We start from the raw sequence: 23,484 nt of genomic DNA, 5'->3' as shown, positions 1-23,484 counted from the left end.
ATTATTAAAGGTACGTTATCCAAAATAATCTATCTGAGGAGGTCCACAATAAAATTAGTCTTTATCACATTCAATTCAAGAAAACAAACCTCAAAAGATTTTTCAATTTTAATTTAAATGAAGGAAATTTTCACAATGAAATTATTAAAAATAATTGAATCCTCACCTCAGCAATGCTTTAATAAGAAAGAAAAAATTAATAAATATGGGCTGTATCACATAAATTAATTGTGGAAATCAGAGTGGGATTAATACCTTGATAAGGCACAATAATGATGTGCAAATCATGCAGAATTTTTTAATTGCAATGAGTTTCTATGACTTATTCAAGATAATATCCTAATAACAGGCACAACCTTTAGTTCTCAATGTAGAGAATAATACAAATATTCAGGGAAACACTATAATAATAAGTCAAATTTACAATCTCTAAAATTATAGTCAAATAATATGTTTTATACTTTGATATTCAGGAATCCACAAATGTGAAAAAATCCCAAACACTTCTAAACTTTAAAATCAAATTCCACAAATAGCCAACATTTACTAAGTATTCACTATAGCCCAGCCCTCTGGGTGCCACTTAAAGAAAGGGGTTAAGAGAGTTCAGAGTGGGAAAAAACTCCTGAAGTCATTTAGAAAAGACATGATAGTGGCTTTGACTGGAGTAGTAACTAGGGAAGCAGAGAGAAGTGAAAAGATCCCCAAGTTTAATTAAACTTAGAACCCACAGTATTTGCTCATGGGTGGGTTGTGGATCAGAAAACCACAAGGAGGGAACAGAAGATTCAAAAGTCTCAGGAAATCATGGTACTCCCTAAAGAGGAAGCACCAGAAACGCAACGTCTATGGAATAGAATAGCACAGAGAGTTGGAGACTCTATTCCAGAACATCAAATACCCAAACTTCAGAAAGAAGGAAGAAGTGCTCAAAAACTCAACCTGAGTGAGCACAAAGTACACATATTAGCAATAGTGTTCATGAGAGACAACAGTCCAGAGACATCGAGCCAAGTGTACAGCAGGGCACATCTGTCAGAACCTCTGGTTATGCTGGTCCTATTGTCCTGTCACTGTCATGTTCCCGTGGGCCCCTCAATCCTCAGTTTGGCCATTTGAAAATTCCCACAGTAGAAGATTTTACTGTTTCCAGCTAGAGCTAGGCCTAGGAGTCTAGAAAAAGAATCTCAGAGGTAAAGGTGTAAAGGGGGAGAGGGACATAGGCAGCTCTGTTAACTTCAGGTCTGGCCTTTGCCTCTGACCTCCATTCAGAGAATTTAAGTCAGAAATTTTTCCTAGTCACATACTGCACCATTCATCCACAGTTCCCTGATCTAAAGTCTACTTCCCACTCTTTACCCCATGTCATCCTGAGTGAACAAACAGGGTGATGATGACTTCTGCCCTTTGGCAGATTCAGACATGGGGTTCACTATGAACTGGTCTTAAGCCTAGCTCTCTGACCAAAACACGGAGCCCTCATCCTCGTGAAGAACAAGAATTCCATGACTCCAAAGGGAGGCTGACACTCTAGACATCAGATTTTAGCACTAGGATCTGAATTACAGAACAGTTTGTCAACTGAGATCTCTTACTGATCCTTTAAAGATACTGTGAGAACAGTATATATGTTCATGAGATTCCTTCATGTTTTATGTGCAGTGGTAGTTTGTTAATTTTCCAGGTGTATGGTATTCTATTATATAAATATACCCCAAAATATTAAACTTTCTACTTTTGATTGACATTTGGGTTGTTTCTAGTTTAGGCTATTATAAACAATGCTGCAATAAACATGATTTGACACATTAAAAAATGCAATATGACAACTAAAGAGTATTTCAACCTACCATGCTAATTTGCTCATAGTCAGCTAAAGATTTTATTTTCAACATATTCATAAAATTAGCATCACCTTCAATGTGGCCAACATTGTCTTATGTGTGACCATATAAACATAAAATTTGACATTATTTAGAGAACATGTTTGTCCTGTGCTCATTTTAGTAAAATTAATAAATGAACTATTTGTTAATTTTAACTGATCTTTCCATTAAGTCACAGGAACAATATAATATTATCATCTAAATTAAAATAGCTTCACGGAAAATACATACAAAAATATTCCCTGTAGGGTTACTTGTAACAGCAAAACACCGGGAGTAAAATAACTGGTTACATGAATAATGGTACATCCATGCAAAAGAGTGCTATGCAACCAGTAAAATGAATCTGGAAGATCTAGAAGTACTCCTATAGCAACATCTACTAGCGTGGGGAAAAAGCAAGAGGCATTAGCATGTATATACAGTATACTATGATCTGTGTAAAAAGTAGAGGAGGATACATTCACATTTTTATATGCCTGGAAGAAATCTGGAGGGTTACAAAAGAAAATGAAAACAAGTTTTATCAGGGGAGTAGGACTAGGGGACTAGGATAAAAGAGAGATGTTCACTGTATACCTTTAATATTATTTCCCTTTTCTTTCATGCCTTTTGTACTACATGTGAGTATGTCTGCCTGTCTGTCAGAAACAATAAAAAGTATATTTTCTGAGGCCAAAGAAGCATAATTCAGAAGGACAGCTATATAGAAATTTATGTATTGTTATAAGAACATTTGACAATGACTTATACTGTTACTGAGCAAGACAGAGCCTAAGTTTTTGGTGGTGGTGGTGGTGTTGGCTAACTCAGCACTATGATCATCAAGAATCAGAGCACTACCTTCATCTTATAGAAAAAAGATTCACGGCCAACACTTCATCATTTTTAATAATGTGCAAAAATCTCTACAAAGCTCTATTTAAAAAATTTGTACATGTATTCTATAATATTCTAAAAATCAAACCATTGTCTTTTTAATAAGCAAGTTCAGAATCAGATAAAAGAGATAAAGACTGTACCATAAAACACCAGAAAAAAATGAATTTAAACAGTAATTGATAATAATTAAAATACATAGAAAAGGACCAAGTTTCTCTTCAGTACTACAGTTCTTCACAGTAACATTTGTGTTCTATGTTTACAGCTATGTTTTTAGACTAAATGTAATTTATTAGATTAGTACTGTCAGTTTGACCATTCAGTTAAAATGAGGTACCATGATTCACCTAGTGGAAGCTATTCATATTACAGACATTGTAATCAGAAAAAAATCTACAAATAAACTTGGAACTCAAAATCTGGAAGAACGCTTAGATATCGTCTAGCCCTTCAATTTACAGATTAAATAATTGAGTTTCAGAGAAGTTACACAGTTAGTTGAAGGCAAAAACCAGAACTCCTCATTCCACAGTCAGAGATATTTGATTCTAAACCACATTACAAACCTAATCTTCAAAGTCATAATAAATATCACTAATATATTTCCTATTATATGCATTAATGAAGACAGAAATTGTCATAAATTACTGAAAACCCACATAAGGACTGATACTTACATGTACAGCCATAACTCACAGCTTTATAGAAGTTACCATCTTAGTCATCATTTATAAAAACTGGCTACAGAAAAAATAAAGGTGAGTTAAAAATCTGGGAGGTAAGAAAAAAATACAAGAAGCAGCAAAAAGAAGCTATCTGGCAATCTTCCATTCAAATACCCAGTGTGATAATATTACAAAATTATTAGACTACAATGGAAATCCAGTTTATGTCCCGGCAAAAAATGTCCAATGTAGATACAAAGTAGAAGCGACAAAAGTTCTCAAACATTACCTATACTGCCTATTATAATACAGTATGTGAATATGGAGTAAGTCACCTTCAAATTTTACCTCAAATATAGATCAGACCAATGAATTCAGTTAATGTTTACTACCCCTATGTACAGAACCACAGATTAATCTGAAAAAAAAAATCACAATTTTTTCTCAAACAAAATGTGTGGACTCAGGTTCTGAGCTCTTATAGATGTGTAACAGATTCTACTGGAAAAACAGGGTTAGCAAGGAGAGTAATGGGATATTAATAAAATGGCCGGTTTGTTGTCCTAGGTTTTCCTGGCCAGGAGAATGGAGAATGGAAAAACTGAACCATGAAATCAAAAAGGCATCTGTCTTCCAGGTTTCTCTCTGCCAATGTCTTGAGAAAAATGTTTGAACTTTCCTGTTGGCTTTGTATGCAAATAGCTCCAGATGCAAAGTGAACCACATCTAAGTTATTTGGTTCAACATCTGCTGGTCCAGTTCCCATTATTCCTTCTAAAGGGTCGGCTTGTGAAAAGACAGTTTAGTTTGCCCTCTATATAAGCTGTTTTGAAGGAGCTAATTTGGATTAAAGTATCTATCTGGACCACTTGTTTTTCCCTTTGATGGTCAATGCAGTCTAATGTGGTCTGTGTAGTGCTGCAAGGAACTTAGAAACATATTGGAAAGGACAGTATTCAAGGTTTTGCCTCCCACCTCGCCTTCTAGGCAATTTATATTTATACAGTTTAAAGTAAAAAGTGAACAGTCATTTGCCTCTAAAACAGCACCACCCACACTGTATACAATGGCAACATGACAACACTTTCTGACCTAATATACTTTTCATGCAACCTCTATCACAGATTTGAAACTAAAGTTATTGATAAAAGTACTTGCTAGTATTAACATTACATTTCATGAGACACCTTGTCATTTGAGATGACACGTTTCATACGGTATCACAAAAGTGGCATAAGTTGGTCCACAGCACATGGCACTTAGTGTCTGATACACAGTATATTTTCAAACATGTGATAAATGAGTGAATTAGTGAATGAATGAACAAACAAGCTAAATAATTAATTTAAATAAATATCATGGATTCTGAAACTTTGGGTCTGCTGCAATCAGAAAACATAATCAAAAATGTACTAAAGCCAAACTAAGACTAACAGTCTAATAAGGTCAAGTAAAGATAGAGTCCTTCCTTCAAAAGGGTATGGTAGGAAAGATAACTTGCACTGGAAGGTAAAAGTGGAGAAAAAGGAAGAAATGAGAATATCTATCTATCTATGTCTACATTCTGATATATATATATATACATTTGCATTTGTATGTACATAAACACGTGTATATCAGAAGATAGACATTCATTTCAAAAAGTTAGTTTCCTAAAAGGCAGAGTATTACCAGTTTTATAAAAATTTACAAAAGATAGTTAATTGTTTGAGAATGATTTTGAAAAAACAAGAGACTTCTTGGCCAAAAAAAATTTTTTTTCTAAAAAATATAGTTCTATGAGAAGCAAATACAAAAACTTCCTGATATCTTATGCTATGCAAAATCTGGAATGATTTTTCTTTGGGAAAAGTGTTTAGAAGAATAATATTTTAAAAAGGAGATAAAAGAACTGGATACTATTATTGCTGCTTCTAGACTCCTAATATTTTGAACTAAAATTTAGTCTAAACTCTGCTGTCCTCTACTGTTATCTGCCGACACACTGTAGGACCAGGGAAAAAATTAGAAAAATATAGCAAAATAGCTGTTCTCTCTTTCTGAGAATCTGTGACTACTCTTACTAACCATTATCCTCAGGTTATTTGTCTGAATTGGGAATGACCAGGAAAGTTAACTGAGCCCTAGAGAAAATAGCTTCTTAGCCATCTTTGAATAATTATCTAAGATTTCCAAGATTACTATAATTTTTAAAGAAAGCTTAAGTTTGCCTTCCTCTAACTTGTGATTAAAAAACTATTTAAATACCCTCAAAAGATTAAAATAAGCAAAAAGAGTTACTTGAAAGTAAATCTGCTCTATTAATTATCAAGAAACAATTACTGATTAGCAAGGCACAATGTTATACTAGGTACTTATGATTCAAAAAGGTTTAAAACATGGTCTCTGCCCTCCAAGGCTTAGACTAAAGTAGACATGCAGAGATGGAAGTCATACTGATAAAATCATATCTTTAAAAATACAAATTAGTACACCAATGTTCATAGCAGCATTATTTACAGTGGCCAAAGGAAGCAACCCAAGTGTCCACGGATGAACGAACAGATAAACAAAATGTGGTCTGTACATACAATATTATTCAGGCTAGGAAAGGCAGGAAATTCTGACACATGCTACAACATGGATGAACCTTGAGAATATCATGCTAAGTAAAATAAACCAATCACAAAAAGAAAAATACTGGATGATTCTATTTATATGAGATATCCAGAGTAGTCAAATTCATAGAGGTAGAAAGTAGAATGATAGTTGCCAGGTACAGGGGGAGGGGGAATTGGATAGTTATTGTTTAATGGCTATAGAGTTTCAGTTTTACAAATGAAAATGTTCTAGAGATTAGTTGCACAACAATGTGAATATAATTAAAAATACTGAATTGTACACTTAAAACTGATTAATATGGTGGGGGGGCAGGATAAATGGGAGATTGGGATTGACTATATATAAAATACTATACATATAATACATATATTTACATACTATATATAAAATACTCTATCATACATAAAATAGATAACTAATAAGAACCTACTGTATAGCACAGGGAACTCTATTCAATACTGTGTAATGACTTATATGGGAAAAGAATCTAAAAAAGAGTGGATATGTGTATATGTATAACTGACTTTGCTGTACAGCAGAAATTAATATAACATTGTAAATAAACTATACTCCAATTAAAAAATTAATTAATAAAGAACTAATTAATATGGTAAATTTTATGTTATATGTATTTTACCACAATTTTTAAAAAATACAAATTGGCATAAGCTAAATGCCAAGCACATGGTGCAGAAAAAAATGATACAGTAGCTCAGAAGAGGGAGCAATTATGAGATATGGAACAAACAGTGAAAACACTATGTTTTTTCTTAAAAGAAAAAATAAGACTCAAGTAAGCAGACTGGAGTTGAGGGAAGGTGTGACAACCAGAAGCAATGGCAAACAGATAGGAACAGACATCATCTAGAAACAATGTAGATCACAGTTTGGCTCACAGGCTTCAAACAATAGCCATGGAGACAAGCTAGAGGGTAAGGCTACGAAATAGGGAGGAAAATGATTGAGGCAATTCTTCTCATCGAGTAGCTTTCACTGAAATGAAATAATAATCATCACACTTTTATTGAGAGTAAAGGAAAGAGGAAAAAAGGAGATTCATAATTTCATATTCATTCATCACTTACATTCTCCAACTCCTTTGATAAAGGAAGTGTAGAGATACATATCATAAGTTAGATGCCACACCTCTGATGAGGGCGGGGCCTAGAGACAATAATTTGTGTAAAGAACCAACAAGAGCATTTCACTTATTCTGACTGGCAATTTTTTAATTTCATTATCAGCATTGCAAATAATCTGGTATTTTAAAAGTTCCCACTACATAAGTGATGCTAATATTACAGAAAAATGCACGTCCCAAGGTACCTCAATTCATTAACAGTATTGAATGCTAAAAACAGACATTCTGAGAGACAAATTATCCCAGTTGCTATTATGAAATCATCCTCCAACTAACCACCAGCCCTAAAGCAGGATAATCACTAGGCACACTAAGCCACTACACTCCGTACTTAACACAATCATTTATCCTAACCCCAAGAATGAACATTTCTATTCTCCCCAAAGCACTTTAAAAATTTAAACCAAATGTTTCTGAATAATCTTCTTGGATTTTATGCTGTGGTAAAATTTGGCTAATAGTCATCTCTTAAAAATATTTTTCATATAGATTATAGACAGCTAGAGTATAGGTAGAAAAACAGACAAAAGGAGAATACTAGTCTTCTTAAACTGGAAAGAATCTGCTTTAGATCTCTTAAAGAGTTCCTATCTTTTCTGGATTTAGTGCGGAAATGATTAAATTGTTACACTAATCAGCTTGTTCACATCACTCTTATCTAAACAATTTCAAAATACCTGAACCAGAGGCAGAATCCAGCAGCCAGAGGAAGACAAACTATATTCAACAAAGGAGAAAGATTGCTTTCGCTGAGCAAACACCTAACATGCCATTAACTTCAGCTCTTGGCCAGATCTGTTTTCCTTCACTTCTGCAAGTCACTGAGGAAATCCAAAAAGAGTACTTTCTTCAGGTCTGATTTTTTCCAGTGAGGGAGAGACAATGTATGTGTGTGTGTGTGTGTGTGTGTGTGTGTGTGTGTGTACACTAGAGGGGTTATTCTTTAATTCTAGTTCATTAGGCTTTGAGGACTTGACCTACAAATATACAGATATATAGAGATGTGACATATAATAATAAGTTGCTCACAATATACAATGCTTTAATACACTGCCACAATAACTATAGGAAAACAAACACTCCTCCTGCTTTCATGCAAAGTAAAGAAGTCCAATCTGGCTTCAACTTCTACTCTGCTGAAACCATTTCCTTCAAGGACATTTAGGACTGTCTGTGGGTTTTTCTCAGTCTCAAATCTCACTGACCTCCCTACAGCCTTTGACATCAGCAACCATGCCTTCTTTGAAATGTTCTACTCCTTATGTCTGTGTTGCAGTAGCCCCTACTCTCCTTCTCTCTCAAGTCTCTGGTCTCTTTTTCTTCCTCCTGTTCTCTAACTATGGACATCCAAATTCCTCTACTTAAGGCTATTATCTCTACATGTTGTTTCCCCCAGTGATCTCCTACAACTTCAACTGTCATATCAATGGAAAAACTCCCAAACAGAGAAGTCCAGCCCACCTTTCTCTGAACTCTAGGTACTTTAAATAGTCATGTCTAAGACAAATTCATTAAGGCCTCATACTGCCCCAAACCAACTCTTTTAAATTCTCTATTTCTGTTCATGGTAATACCATCCTTCCAGAACCGAGGTTTGTAACATTAAAAATCAATTTTGACTCCTCCTTCACCCTCACAGCCAGTCAGTCAGATAGTCCTGCTGATGCTTTTTTCAAAAAACAGAGTTATTGAAAATAAACTGAGATAGAATCTGAAAGTATAACTTTCACTCCTAAACATAGTTATCTGTATCAAGCTCCAAAACTTTTTATAAACTGTCATTTCATCATCTGTATGACAGGAATAATGTAGTTGCCCTACCTACAATAAACAAAACATAATAGCACACTGAAAATCCTAAACCATCATATAAATATCACTATCTCAAGTCTTCCTATCCACTCCCATTGTCACCCTAGTCTAGTCATTTATTCAGTTACTGATTCACTCACTCATTCATTAATTCGTTTTTTCTTTATTCTTTCTACAAAATTTACTGAGGGCCAACTATAAGCCAGGCACTATGTTCAGCATTTAAGACATAACAATAGGAAAAACAGACATAGTACCTTACAAAACTTACAGTCTAACATGAAAGCCAGAAAATAGGTGCACATAGATGTGAGAAGGTTCTCTGGGAAGGCTTCCCAGAAAAAGAAACATTAAAGTAAGAAACGACACATAAAACAAACACGAGTTTATATGATAAGGGAGTGGAAGATAGTGGCAGTGGGAAGCAAGGTGAGCAATTCTTGGCAAAGGAAACAACACATACAAAGCCTTCAAAAAGAATGGGCATCCTAATGGTGCCATCCTCTTTCCCACATCTACACCTTTATTCCAAGCATTTTTCTCCCTTCAGAATCTTTCCCCATTCCAATCTCTGCCTATTGAAATTATATGCATCCTTCAAAGCCCTGATCAATGATATATACGCAGCTTCAAGGACAGTACTTGACTCATACCAGGCATGAAGTAACATTTGCTAAACGAATGGATGACGAAATCATCATTCTTCCCAAATCACAAATCTGCTTCATATTACAAATATGTATGTGCCTGCCCTTGAAGTAAAGGACATGTCCGCACAGTATCTCATGCATAATAAGTGTTGGAAAAATATTTGTAGAATGAATAACTCTAATAATCTAAGATGAGGCAGAGCTGTTGAAGAATGATATTTTCATCTTCGACTCCTGACTATACAATGATTTGGCAGAACAAAAAGAAAATGCAAAGTATTATTTAGACAGAATTATATTAATACTGAACATTAGGTCTTCCATAAAATACCTCGCAATAATGGAATTTATTTTTGTATTTAATTTCCTGGATGGCTTAATTCTTAATACTTTTGAATGATTTTCCTGTAGAAAAACTTCTAAATTTAAATACTGTTGGGGATGACAAATCATTTTTATAATATTTTTAGAATATTAAGAAGAAGGAGTCTTTAATTAATGAAATGGACACTCTAAAAAAATTAGTTGGCACCTCACCTTCCTAAAACAAAGACAAATTTGGAAATGTCAATTGTACTTTAATTTTATTTAATGTTCATGATATCATTTTTGGAATCATGCCTCAAGCCACCATTGCAGAATTTGTTACGCAATCCATAATTTGTTATGGAAAAAAACTATGTTAAATTTGGGTCATTCCATTTTTCAGATCAAAGAAGGCAAAGTGCAAAGGTAGGAAAGGGGCTTTCAAAAGAAAGCAAAACAGAAATGTTGAATAAGAAAAAAATATTCCTAGTTACTCTATAGTAGTACCTGTAGGAAAAGCAGCCCAAGGAATGGCAGGAGATGTAGTTTGGGTTTCACCATTTCCACCAGCAAAAATCTCTGCAGCCTATAAAACAAAGGCAAAATTATTTTAGAAAATCTGAAAAGTATAAACGCTATGTAAGCAATCAAGCCTCCCAATTCTGCAAATGTAATTCTCTGTAATACCCCACACATTTTCAAATTTCCTCTGAATACTCAATTGCTTTTCAGTCTTCAGTGCTACCACCCCCCACTACTAGTCACTACCCCCAGTGTCTGTGCTCTATATCTTTGAGTAAAACTCTTCCTTCCTTTCTCAAGTATATCTCCTGCCAATGAAATTTAATTTCATATATCCTTAATCACATTTTCATTTGTGAACTTTAAGTATTCTAAACTAACTACCACAGCGTTTACCTATGTAAATAAGAAAAATACACCATTTTTCTTCAAAAGTCTAGAGACTAAATCTTTTTCATTAATTATCACAAGACCAAAAAGAGATCAATCTAAAGAAATAGGGTTCATCCATATCCTTGAATAATCTACCAGCTGAACTTACTAGCATTCAACATTTAGAGAATTCCTAAAGCTGACATTTAAATTAAAGCCTCCTATTAAACAGTTTTAAAACTATGAGGCAGTCAATTACTGAATGCTGAGTTTGTGGGTAAGAGTGCAGAGTTTTCTCTCTCTTAAGTGTTCAGGTCACAGCAAAATTATCATTGAAAAAAAGAGCCAGAATTTCTATTTGGATTCTGCATTGAGTTGTCAGCCAAGGAGAAGTCAATTAGGGCAATCTGCCACAGGAGCTAAGTGACGTAGAATACAGTAGCTACTCTCCACAAACTATGACAAATAAACATGGTTTATATACCCAAGGATAGAGACCTTCCATATTTCTATAACAGGATGCAGAAAGAAAGAACCCTAACAACCATAATTAAATTGGAATGGCTGGTTAACTTTGTACCTATATAATATTAAAAGGAATAGATCCACTGAATATACATTGAAGTATAACTGTTACTCTAAGGAACACTATCTACTCTTTTTTCTCTGATATAATAAATCAAGTAACATAATAAGATTCAGTAACATAAATAAGATTCAGTCACCCAACAAAACCCAAAATACTAAAGCAAATACAGGAAATATACAAATGTGCTAAACAAAACACAGTGTTAGATGAAATGAAGAAAACAGGTACGTTCATATTCTAAATATCTCCATATTAACAGCTATTAAAGATCAACAGAAGAGAAAATGATCCTAACCTAAATGCACACTATTCTTTCATGACATTCAGAGCACTGGATATATACTTAATATCTCATTTCTCTTATTAACATCATTAATTACAGTCCCTATCTCTAACAATCTCCTTTTCACCAAGTTCCAAATTAGGTAAAGGTCTTTCTTAGAAAAAAAAAAAGCAAAAATCACAGAGCTCACTTGATGGTAGTTCCAGGACTTGAGCTCAGGCATCCTGACTCCTAATCCAGAGATTTTCATGCAAGACTATACTGGCTCCATAAAAATAACTGGGTTACAAAATATTTCAATAAAATGAACACACACTGAAAAGGATTAAGGAAAAGACAGTGCTTCTTCAGCTAACAATTTCCTTACAAAGCATCCAACTAAAACCTAAGAGAATAATCCAACAGTGCAAACATACTAATTAGCTCTATAAGCCACCAAAAGGCCGTGTACTTAATATACTAAATCAACTCATTACAGGTGTAAGCATGAAAATATGTGACAGATCTTCAATACTCATCCCTCATCTCACAAGTATTTCCTAACAGACATGTATCCCAGCAAAATCATCTGCAGACAATTTCTCAAACTTCTTCTTTACTGCTTCCACTAGTAGTACTTAACTACCTCAATTTAAACCATTCTTATGGTCATGACCAAGTGTTCAATAACAATAAATCAGTTTTAACTTTCAGAGGGAATATATTTTAATTTTTCTTGATTTCATTTTTTTATTCCAGAGTTATATTCAAAATGATCAAGAAAGAATCATGAACACCAATGATAAATAATACATTTAGTATACTCGGTTATAATCCCACAAAATTAAAACAATTACATAAGCAAAGTAAGGTAAATAACAGCACATACCTCAAAACCACCAAAATCATCATCATCCATTCTTTAAGTGCACCTGAAAAACAGAAGACATTGAAACAAGCCCACACACACAGTCATTTATGTCAAAACACTTCTCTCACTTAAAGGTATATATACATTTTGATTTTTTTTTTGATTTATAAATTAAAACTATTTCATTTGGGTTAAAAAATGTACTTTAACTATATGCATATGTATTTTTAACACAAAAAGACTGAGGTTTTTTGGCAAAATTAGCCATTCTGGCAAAATTAACAATTCCTGTGACTTTTTCAGCAACCATGTATTTTGCCATTTTATGTTGAGACGCCAGGAGTGGAAAAATATTCTTTTACATTTTAATTTGCTTTTCCCAAATTGGCACTAGGGCTCAATTCAATAATGCTTCCTGCTTTTTGCATCTATTCCTCAGTTGTCTGGCAACATCAGCACAAACTCCAGTTAAGAACAGGACTGTGGTGAATTTTTGGAAATCTGTCCCACACCACAAAGGTTCTTCCCTCGGTTTCATGGCCGAGGTTGATTTAGATTTTCAAAATTGATCAGCATTTTTGAGCTGTGGCCACAACTTCTGGAGCATTTTGATATGTGTATTTTTAGCTGAAACTGCTTTGCACTTTTGGAAAAATGTGGAGCAAGTTACTAGGCTGATCAAGATAAATCAAGTCATGTATTCATGGAGACCAGGAAAGAGAAAAACACAAGCGAATATCCAGAATACCTCTCTTCTTTACCCTTAAAGTATGTAAGAGACACAAGCAGTGGGATAATACATGCTTTATTTTGTCCTAATGCACATCATAAAAATAAAAGGATAAAACCATGAGTGCCTGGGCTTTTAAAAAAAAAAGAAAAAGAAAGAAAGAAAGAATAAGAAGGAGATGCTTTTATCTAACAAACAGTGAAAGAACTAAAAAACCTGGAAAGGTAAAATGAGTAATAGGTAGGTGATATACAGTAAAACAAAAAATAAATTCACAATAAATTGTGAAGTGATACTCTGTTCAATAACTGGTTTCCTTTTCTATCTTTCAAAAGTGAACATATTCAAATATTAATTATAGTGTTCTTGACCCAGTAATACTAAATGGACTTGATTACAGAAAAACAATCTTCTCCAACTTCTAAAAAAAAAAAAAAAAAAACAGCTAAGCAAATTAAATCATATGCTAAGCTCTAATTCTAAAGGTATTTTCTAAGGCATTTTGCTTTGAGTTATAAAGCAGTAGTTATCTACAGCCATGCTTTGCCTTGTCACTAAAATTAATACTAATGCCTTCAAACCTAAAACTCAAAGACAGTCAAAGAAAAATAAACAGTAAAAAACAATCTCAAGGATTGCTTTGTTTTAATAGGCAAAGAAAGTTTATTTTCACAGAAACTCAGTAGGTAATGACACTATAAGGAATATGTAGGCAGAAACACATTATAAAAAGGGACTACATTAAATTAATCAGAATATGACACCAGTACTGTCACCATTACCCACAATTTAACAATCTGTTGAAAAATTTTTAAAAGATGTACTTCTCCAAAAATCAAAGCTAAGCAACTCATCCACATACACTTAAAAAATATAAACCAGACTTTCAGAAACTTTTGATGGTGGTTAGTTTGAAATGGAATTCACATTAATTCTGTGTTGCAAGCGAATAGAAATCTGTATGTGATTACATTTTTCACGAAGAAATTATGAAAGAAGAGTGATATAGATACTGAGAATTAACCGAGTCAAACTATAAACACCAAGTTTGTGTGTTCCACATGTGTCCCACGAATCTCAGGAGACAATTAAAAGATATTTTTAGCATCTACAAACACTGTACCCAAATAACATGGTTTCAAAATAATGGAATTTTTAGAGTAATGCTTCTATGTGTGTTTTCGTAAGTCATATCCCAATAAGTTATTTGTAAGGTGCCAGGAAATTTGAAAACAAAAACAAATACCCATGCCTAACAATCATTTCAGCTTGTTTGCCTGTGGTAATGAACCAAATACCATCAGTTTCCTAAGTAGTGATTTAGCTCTACAAAAGAACGTATTAGTGACCATGGATGCTTTCCATACCCCAGCAACTATTACATATTAAAATGCAGATTAGTCTTCCTGTACTTTATTTTCAAAGAAATATTAATATATTTTAAAAGACAAATGTGTCCTGAGTTTCTTAAAATACAGTACTAGAGAAATAAACATTTTTATTTTAAAGCAATAGCCTTTCTCTGAATAATTTAGTTTCAAATTCTGAAATAGTTTCTGTTTCCTTCTGAACATTTTAAAGAGCAGGAGGAAGCAAAATTAACAACACTGATTTGTAAAAATCAATTTTACAAAATACAAAAACTAAAAATTAGTTTTTAAAAGGAAATATTACAAATGTGGGCTTCTTTATGGATTTAGCTAGTCCAATACATTGAGCACACTGTTTTATCTACCGTGCATTTGTAAACCTTTTAGAAGATTTCTAGCATTTAACATTATCCCATTAAACTGCAAATATAATATAGCAATGCCAAATATATCTGTCATCTAAGTTATAGAATCATGAGCCTGGCCAAAAAATTGACAGATCATGCAGTTCGTTCTTTTGTGTCATGGCAGGGGGTGAGATGTATACTTTGTTATGTTGAAAGATTTCATAATATCTAGGGTTAACAATTCTCAGGCTTCTTTACATCTGAATTTAATCTCTTCTGTTGCACTATTATATTAATTCCCTCCTTAACTATCCTCAGTATTCAATATATTGCTGATATTTCCCAAGAAAAACATATACACAACACTTAATGTAACATTTTTATTAAGCAACTCTATAGAAGAGATCACTCAAGGTCCTCAAGGAGTTACGGCCTGGTGTGGAGGGGAGGGCAGTGTGCAAGAAAAGCATGCAAATATAACATGAAATATAAAAGGGTCTTAACGAAAGAAGAAAAAAAATCCAAGGAGGGAGAAAAAGATTTTCAGAAGGTGAAATGTCTAGTTGGAGCACCATGAAATGCTTCAGGTAAAAGGAGACATTTGAGATTTATTTCAAGAGGCTTAGCAGAGAATTTTAAATGGCACATGAAGAACACCCATCTTTTTCAAGTCTTTTCCTAAAAGATAGCAAGCAAAGATTTGATTGTTTGCTTTCACATAAACACAGGGTCAAAGAGTAGGTAAAATGAAAAAAACTGCAAAAAAAAAAAAAAAAAAAAAAACTGAAAGCAAATACAAGGAAGATGAACCTTACACTACCAGTGGGGAAAATGAGAATCAATCACGTTTACATCACAGAAACCACAAAAGGCTCAAGAATGGTCAGCACTGAAAGTTGGGTAAAGATGAGACTCAAAATAAGAGTCACAGTCAGATATATTCCAAGATCCCCTCCCAGAATCTGCACAACTGGGCAATTTACAATTCCTCATCACAGAAGAAAACTGAAGGTTTATTCCTTGGACAGGGTAAAACCAAGAATCTCTGGATTGGAAGACCAGAGACAGGTGACTAAGTCAAAGTTGTATTAAATTTTGAGACGCATTCCTCAGTCTTCTTTCACCACTTGGCAACCAAACTGCCACTTGCCAGGCTTCAACCTCTGAACAGCAAATTAGAAGATTCTTCTCTAGTGAATCTAATCAACCCATGAAAAAGAACCTCATCAGAAGTTCCACAAAGAAACAGCTCACTCAGGTAACACTACTTTGACAAACCCTACCCACACACACAGAATTTCCAATTTGCTCCTTATTTCAATAAGAGACAAAGTAAGTATAATGGTTAAAAGAAGGGACAATGGAGTCAGGGTGCCTGGACTCAAATCCTAGCTCTGCCACTTACCTACCGTGTTACACTGTGCAAGTTGTTTAACATTTTAGACTCAGTTTCCTCATCTGTCAGAAAGGAATAATAACAATGGTAACCAATTCCTAAAGTCATTATGAGGATTAAATAAGTTAAAATAGATGAAGCACTTAGAACAATGTCTGACACACTTTAATCATTATGTAAGTGTATGCTACTTTATTATTAGTATCTCACTCTTACAGATGAGCAGACTGCCAAGGACGATCAAAGATATGAAGAAAGTATCTAACATGAAAAATAGAGACCAAAAAAATGGAATAAACAAAGACTACATAGGAGAGAAATTTTTCTAAAAAATAAAAACTATAACTAATACCTTCAGAGAGTTGAGAACAGAAGACAGGGCATTCATGAAATAAGAACAAGAAGCTTTAATTTTTTTTGGCGGGGGGGGAGGGTGTAAAACAAGACCAAGGTCTTGAAATTAAAAATGATTAAAGAAATGAAAAACTTCAGGTTGGGTAATAGAGCTGAGAAAAATCTCCTTTAAAAAGAAGAGTATAAAAGAAAAAGAAATGGAAAATCAGAGTAAAAATATAAGAAAATTACAAGATCCAGTCTAGAATATGTAATATTTAATTATTAGGAATTCTAGAAAGACAGAACAGAGAAAACAAAAGATAAGAAATCATCAACAAAATAATAATAAAAGAAATTTTCTAAAACTAAAGTATACAATTTACAGATTTAATGGTTCCTCATGTATCTAAGAAAATAGAAGTAAAAACCCACACTAAGTCACAGTAGAGAAAAAGAGAAGATCCTACAAGCTTCTAAAGAGATAAAATAGGTTTTATACAAAGGATAAAGAATATATGTAATGGCATTAGACTTAACAAGAGTATCACTGGAAGGCAAAAAACAATGAAGCAATGCTTCTAAAATTGTGAGGGTAATTCTACAGCACAGAACTTTATAATCAGCCAAACCAACAAATAATCAAGTTGAGGGAGGCATAAGGCATATTCACACCAGCAAAGTCTCAAAAAAAATTCCCACTCTATGGAGTAAACCAAAGGAATAAGACATGAGGAAGACATAGGATTAGGAAAAAGGAAATCCAACTAAAGTGAAAGGCAAAGGGAATTCTCCCAGAAAAAATGAAGTGAGTTCCCAAGACATCTATGTAACAAGAAGAGAGAGCAACCAGTCTAAATTGGAGCAGAGCAGAAAGCTCCTGGGAGATGTATTCAAGGAAATGAAATTAATAGACTGTCTCTGTTTTACCGTCATAAGAGTAATATTAAACAACTGGGGGAAAATTTAGGCTTGAATTAGTGATTAGAAAATTAACCAAAAGAAAACAGTGAGAAAATAATGTGTTGGACAGGAAAAGTAAACATTATATACTATATTTTTCAGCTGTGAATAGTATTGGCATGGTCATAATAATGTAAACAATGAATAACTAACTGCACCAAAATTATAATATAACCATATTGGGGAGGTAAGAGAAAGAAGATGAAGGATGTGGTATGAGGCAGCGGGGCTGGTAAAAGACAGTTAAAGCCTCATCTTCCATAATGGAAAGACAATGGGTATGAAATTTAAAAATCGAGAAGTAGCAATAATAAACATGTTATTTTGTGATTCACTGGTAAACACTAAAAGAATCAGCTATATATGCTGAACATCTTGCTTCTAGAAAGCAAGAAATGGAGAGGCTGGAAAAGAATAGAGGGCATTAGGAGATGGCTGTGGGTCATAACAAGCCTTTTACAACTTTAAACTGTGGTCACGCATAACTGAATTTTTTTAACGACAGCATAAAAAACATCATGGCACAATGAATCAGCTACCCATTATTTCCATCAAAATACTACTCTGAAAAAGAAAGCTCAAGGTAAGTTTTTTTTTTTCAGAACAAACTATAAAAGAAGGCTTAAATGTTTTAAATTAGCATTTAATCAGTGAATAAATGAAAATGTGTCATGTTAGTCTCCTTTATAACATGTTCCCATATTATAAGTATTTATACGAAATGTAAAAGTGTATCTTAGACACCAAAGTTGCTCAAAACAAAATGCAAAAAACACCAAACAGAGAAACAGACAATTTAGGTAACTGACTTCAGAAAAGACAATCTCCAAAGATTATCCAGATTATTCAATTAGCCCGAAGTGCCTTACTAGTTAACACTGTCCATTCAGCATTTAATTCAATCGCTATCCCATCTGGAAAACTACTGGCTCACCAACATCCTCATAATCACAATATTTTTCCATTTGAGACTATTTCATGCCATGTTTCCTAGAAGCAACAGACAGGTGATTTTTTTTTTTCAGACAGTCTGAAGCAAATATAAATTGGTAAGAGGAAACATAACAAAGGAAATACATATAAACACAGACAGACACACACATACCCTTAGTTAAGGTTAAAAATGAACAGTCGTTAAGATTGAACTAAAAGGAAGAGTCTAATCATATAAAATCAGAATTTCAAGCTTATCTGTTCAAGGAAATTATTTGTTTACCTGAATTTCCATAGCTCTTCCAAGGTAATGTAAGGACCATTTCTTAACCTTTCTTTTTACTCCCTAGGACCTTGAACTATGTAGTTCCTAGCACATATTAGGAGCTCAAAAAATATTTTTGAATCAATGCTTTTGGAATAAATGACTGAATGAAAGCAAATGAGTTACTAATAGCTCCTCCGTAACTTCCCTTTTCCTCTTATTTCTCCAAGAAAAATACATTGGAGTTTGAGCACTAAAACAGCTCTACCTTTATTAAGGCATGAGCCTGAGAGTCTATATCTTAAAAGAAATTATAGTGCCACACTCCACTCTCTTATCCAATTATTATCGTGGCTAATGATAATTTTGAAACTTCCTATATGAAGCCAAATTGCAGAATTATTACCATACTATAAATAATACTGCCAATGGCAAAATATAATCACAAGTTAAAAAAAAATAACTGAGATGTATATTCACTACCTGAAAAATATTCTACTCATAAATGATGAGATAGGAAAACACCCCAACCAGAACTAATTCTAATAACTAAACATTTTCTTTTATGTAATTTTCATCTGTGCTATCAATTAAGTCTTTGTGTTTGCCAACCTTCATTCAGGAAATTAACATGTCCCAGCAGATGAGGAATAAAAAGCACTTAGATTCTCCAAATACTTAATCTACTTTCCAACCTGGTTAATTCTTCTACCTCCTCCAACTCCTTAACAGCAATCTTTCCCTCAGCTGATGGTCTTCTGATCATATCTCACTCTCAATCTTAATGCTTTACCCAAATTTTCCAGAATTAACCACCTCATTGGGGCCAGTCATATATTCCCAACCAAATAATAAATATTTTCATATGGTTATCCTGATGTCAATTCAAAATTCTCACTCTGTGAATTACACTCCTTCTATCTGGCAAAATCTCAACCCTCAATGAATCTTAAGGGGTGCATACATCACCTCTTCTCACATTTTAAAAAAGGACAAAGGCCTTCTCTGGATAGAAGGAAACAAGACTAAAGAAATACTATAGTCCCTTTCTCTACCTTCTTTACTTCTCTCTAGGAAAAAAATAAGAAGAACGATGAGAGCAGGACATCCATATGTTCTCTACAGGTGAGGTTAATGTATACAGGTCAGCATGCATGCACAGTACAAGTTCTTTGGGTTCCTCACTGGGAACTTTGTGCCCATAAACAATATAATCTTCCTCTGGTCCAGCTCCCATAAGAAAAGCTCACCAAAGAAAAACTTCATTTTCTTAGTATGAAGATATGTTTTTTAGCTTACGGGTATGTTTAATTCAGGAGAGAACTTGCAGGAGACCTCATTTCAGCCTCAGTCCATGCCACATTTACATTAAACTTTTAAGACTAGAGCCACTTTTCTGATTCCTATGACTCTTGGTTCTACATCTCAATAGCTTCAGAATCTGGAGTGGTTACAAGGCAAGAGATAACAGCTCCCACAAAGAACCACCAACAATACCCAACTGCCTGTCTTCTGCTGAGAAGTATCAAAGGATTCACTATAAAATGCAGGTTTCCCATCTTCAACCTGGTCCACAGTGCAGCCTACCACACCCACTTTTTCTCTAATTGAGCCTCCTTCCCTCATTCTCCGAAGCTATTTCAAAGATTTTCCGCTCTCCTCAAACTTCCAACCTGTCTATTCCTTTCAGTAATCAAAGCACATGGCCAAGCCTCCTGCTAAACAGAGAAAACAAAAGGCATTTTAAGGGAAGGCCCTTAACTTTTTTCTACCAAAACTATAGTTACCAGCAGCTATACCCAACTATTCCACTTCATTCTGCTCACAAGAAAAAAAGGAATCCCTCCACCTACTTAGGGCTAATTCCTCATCTGTGCTCTGAGACCTGGCTCTCTCAACCATTCCCTCTCTTTATTAAATATTCAACTTTCCCCTTTTATTTGGCTCCTTCCTATTAACACTGAAACATGTTCTATGTCCTACATCTTTAAAAATGAAACAAAACAAAAACAAAAGCAAAACCATCCTCAACTACATTCTTCTCCAACCACAGCCCTCTCCTTTTCACAACTCAACATCATAGATGCTCTATTCTTACAGCCCATGCCTGCAACCAATTACTTCCTTTTCACTAAATGCAAAAAGACACTTTCAATTCCTTGTCTTATTTGAACACTAACAGCATTTGACCAGGCTTTCCTTCTCAAAACACTCTCAATCCGTGGTTTGCAAAACAACCATACTTCTTCCCTTTCTTCCTATTTCTCTGACTGCTTCTTCCCAATCCCCCTTACAGGTTCTTCTTCTACCTACCCTTTAAATGTTAGTGTTCTAAGTGCTCCAATCTAGCCCCTCTTTTTATCTCATTTCAAATAAACTCTCTATATTACCTCATTCATTCCTTCAGATTCATTTACAAACAAGTTAAGGAATCTCTAGTTCAGATCCATCTCCTGAGCTTCAGATCCATAAACCCAACAGACAATTGACTAGTTTCTCTTTCATCTAACAGGTACTTCAAATTCAATACAATCAAAACTGAACTCAAGATCTCTCCCATCAACCTCAAATTAACTCTTCCTCTAGGATTCCTTTACCCAGTGATTGGTACTGCCATCTACAACACAGTTGACCAAGACAAAAACCTGGAGTCATCCTTGCGTCCTCCTTCTCTCACTCCACACATCCAATCAGTCACCAAATCCTATGTCCTAAATACTTCTAGAATGCATGTACTCAATCACCAATACTTTCTTCCTAGTTAAGGCACCTTTATCTTTCATCTGGTTTATAGTATCAGCCTTCAAAATAGTTCTCTGCTTCCAGTTTGCTCCTTTCTATTCCATCCTCCACTCCACTACCCAAGTGATTCTTCTAAAGACTCATCTATTTAAAATTTTTCAATGGCTCCTCATCATTTTTTGGATGCAGTCAAAATTCTTAACATGAACTAACGAATCTGTGTAACCTAGCTGTTCCTACCATCCTCATCTGTAGCATATCCATAAACTGCAATCATTATTATTACTGTATTATGAGATCCTCTAAATATATTATTCTATGGCTAAAATAAACTTCCTTTCTTCTTCACAAAAGACTTTCTATTCTAAATCTGTTATTTTCGGTCAATAGTATTATCATTCTTTAATCTATCCAGAATGCAGAAACTATGTGTTACCTTTTACACTTTACACTATAGCCAGGTATGTCATTCAGTCCTGTATTAGTTTCCTCGCTCCTCTTTCCTTTCTCCTCTGGTGACCATCCTTGTGATTCAAATATCTACCACTATTTCTGGAAAATTACCAGAACTCACTTTCAGTCACTTTTCTCTTCAATCCGTTCATCACACTGGGTAACTCTTTCTAAAACAATTAAGTTTTAAACTCTAAAACTATCATCATATCAATCTCAACTCCAAATCTTTCAAAACAAGAGTGACAAATCCATGCCTCCATGGGACACAAACTTTGGAGCCTCACCATGTAAGCAAAGCAAACATGAAGACAAAGTTGTGAATTGCATTGGCACTAATGATTAGAAGTTAAAATGTATCCTGTAAAAAAGCCTACAATTACATCACAATATTAAGGCAATATTATGAGGGTACTCTATACAACAAGCAATAGAGAAAAGTGTTAGTTAACAACACAGTAAAATCAGTGTTGACAACTTTATAAAGTGCAGAAGATCACAAATATAATTTTCTCTAATAAAGTGTTTCATATCTTCCATAGTGTTATATGCTCGTCTATTTTTTTTCTATTTATAGTGAGGTCTCATTTATCTGGACAGATATATCTGATAATCTCATCTAACTGGAACATGGTTGTTCTGATACAATAAGCATGACACTCTTAGGTAGATAATAGTGAAATTATAAACTCAGTGTCTCAGTGTTCAGATACTTTAACCATAGACAGCTTTACACTCTTGATTAAGAATTTGTTTACTCTTTTACTAGACATAATTAGAGGCCCCCAAGTGTCTCTCTGACCTCAACTATAACTCCCCCTGACTCACTTTGTTCTAGCTACATGTATCCTCCCTATCAATCATACTCCTGCCTCAAGGCGTCTGGGGGGTTTTTTAATTGTTTATTCTTTTTTTTTTTTTTTTTTTAAATAAAATTAGGATATGAAAACCCACCACCAAGCATAAAACTGAAGATCCAAACAAGAAATTACACATAACCCCTCCTTGGACCTCTCGACTCACAATCCTAAATTTATTTTTCATCATTCTTTGCTTTCAAGTTAATGAAGTTCCATTTTATCTATACTACAAAAAAAGCAGATTATTTTTATTTTAACTATTCTTAAAGAATATCCCATGACATAAATTTAGGGAACTTAACTTTTTCACATAATATTATGTTGCTAATATCATTTTAGCTGCCATTCATTCTTTTGACTACTATAATATACCTCAGTTTATTCAGTCACTTTCCTGTCAGTAGACAGTTGTGTGGCTTACAATATTTTGTTACTGAAAACAGAACTGCTATGAACATTCTCCAACACATCTACTTTTGTATATACACAGAATTTCTCTTGGGTGTATGTCTATAAGTAAAATCACTGGGTTT

General features: G+C 34.1%; 1 protein-coding gene across 23 annotated transcripts in view; it reads right to left on the bottom strand.

Moving 5' to 3' along the window:
- Nucleotides 1–23,484, bottom strand: part of CCDC91 (coiled-coil domain containing 91) — a 422,422-nt gene that overhangs the window by 308,118 nt on the left and 90,820 nt on the right. For 12 of the 23 annotated variants that reach the window (XM_082352196.1, XM_082352199.1, XM_082352195.1 and 9 more), the window contains 3 exons: nt 12,578–12,620; nt 10,451–10,529; nt 7,120–7,198 (listed from right to left, as the gene is read on the bottom strand). In XM_082352196.1, the coding sequence (XP_082208322.1) occupies nt 7,120–7,198; nt 10,451–10,529; nt 12,578–12,603 (184 nt within the window). In that variant the 5' untranslated portion in view covers nt 12,604–12,620. Of the gene's footprint in view, nt 1–7,119; nt 7,199–7,852; nt 7,893–10,450; nt 10,530–12,577; nt 12,621–23,484 lie in introns of those variants that run through there. The other 11 variants (XM_082352212.1, XM_082352191.1, XM_082352211.1 and 8 more) reach the window with 4 other exon arrangements.

This window comes from Balaenoptera borealis, assembly GCF_965194805.1.
Source record: "Balaenoptera borealis genome assembly, chromosome: 13".
Lineage (NCBI taxonomy): Eukaryota > Metazoa > Chordata > Mammalia > Artiodactyla > Balaenopteridae > Balaenoptera > Balaenoptera borealis.
This window is presented reverse-complemented; position numbering and strand designations above follow the sequence as displayed.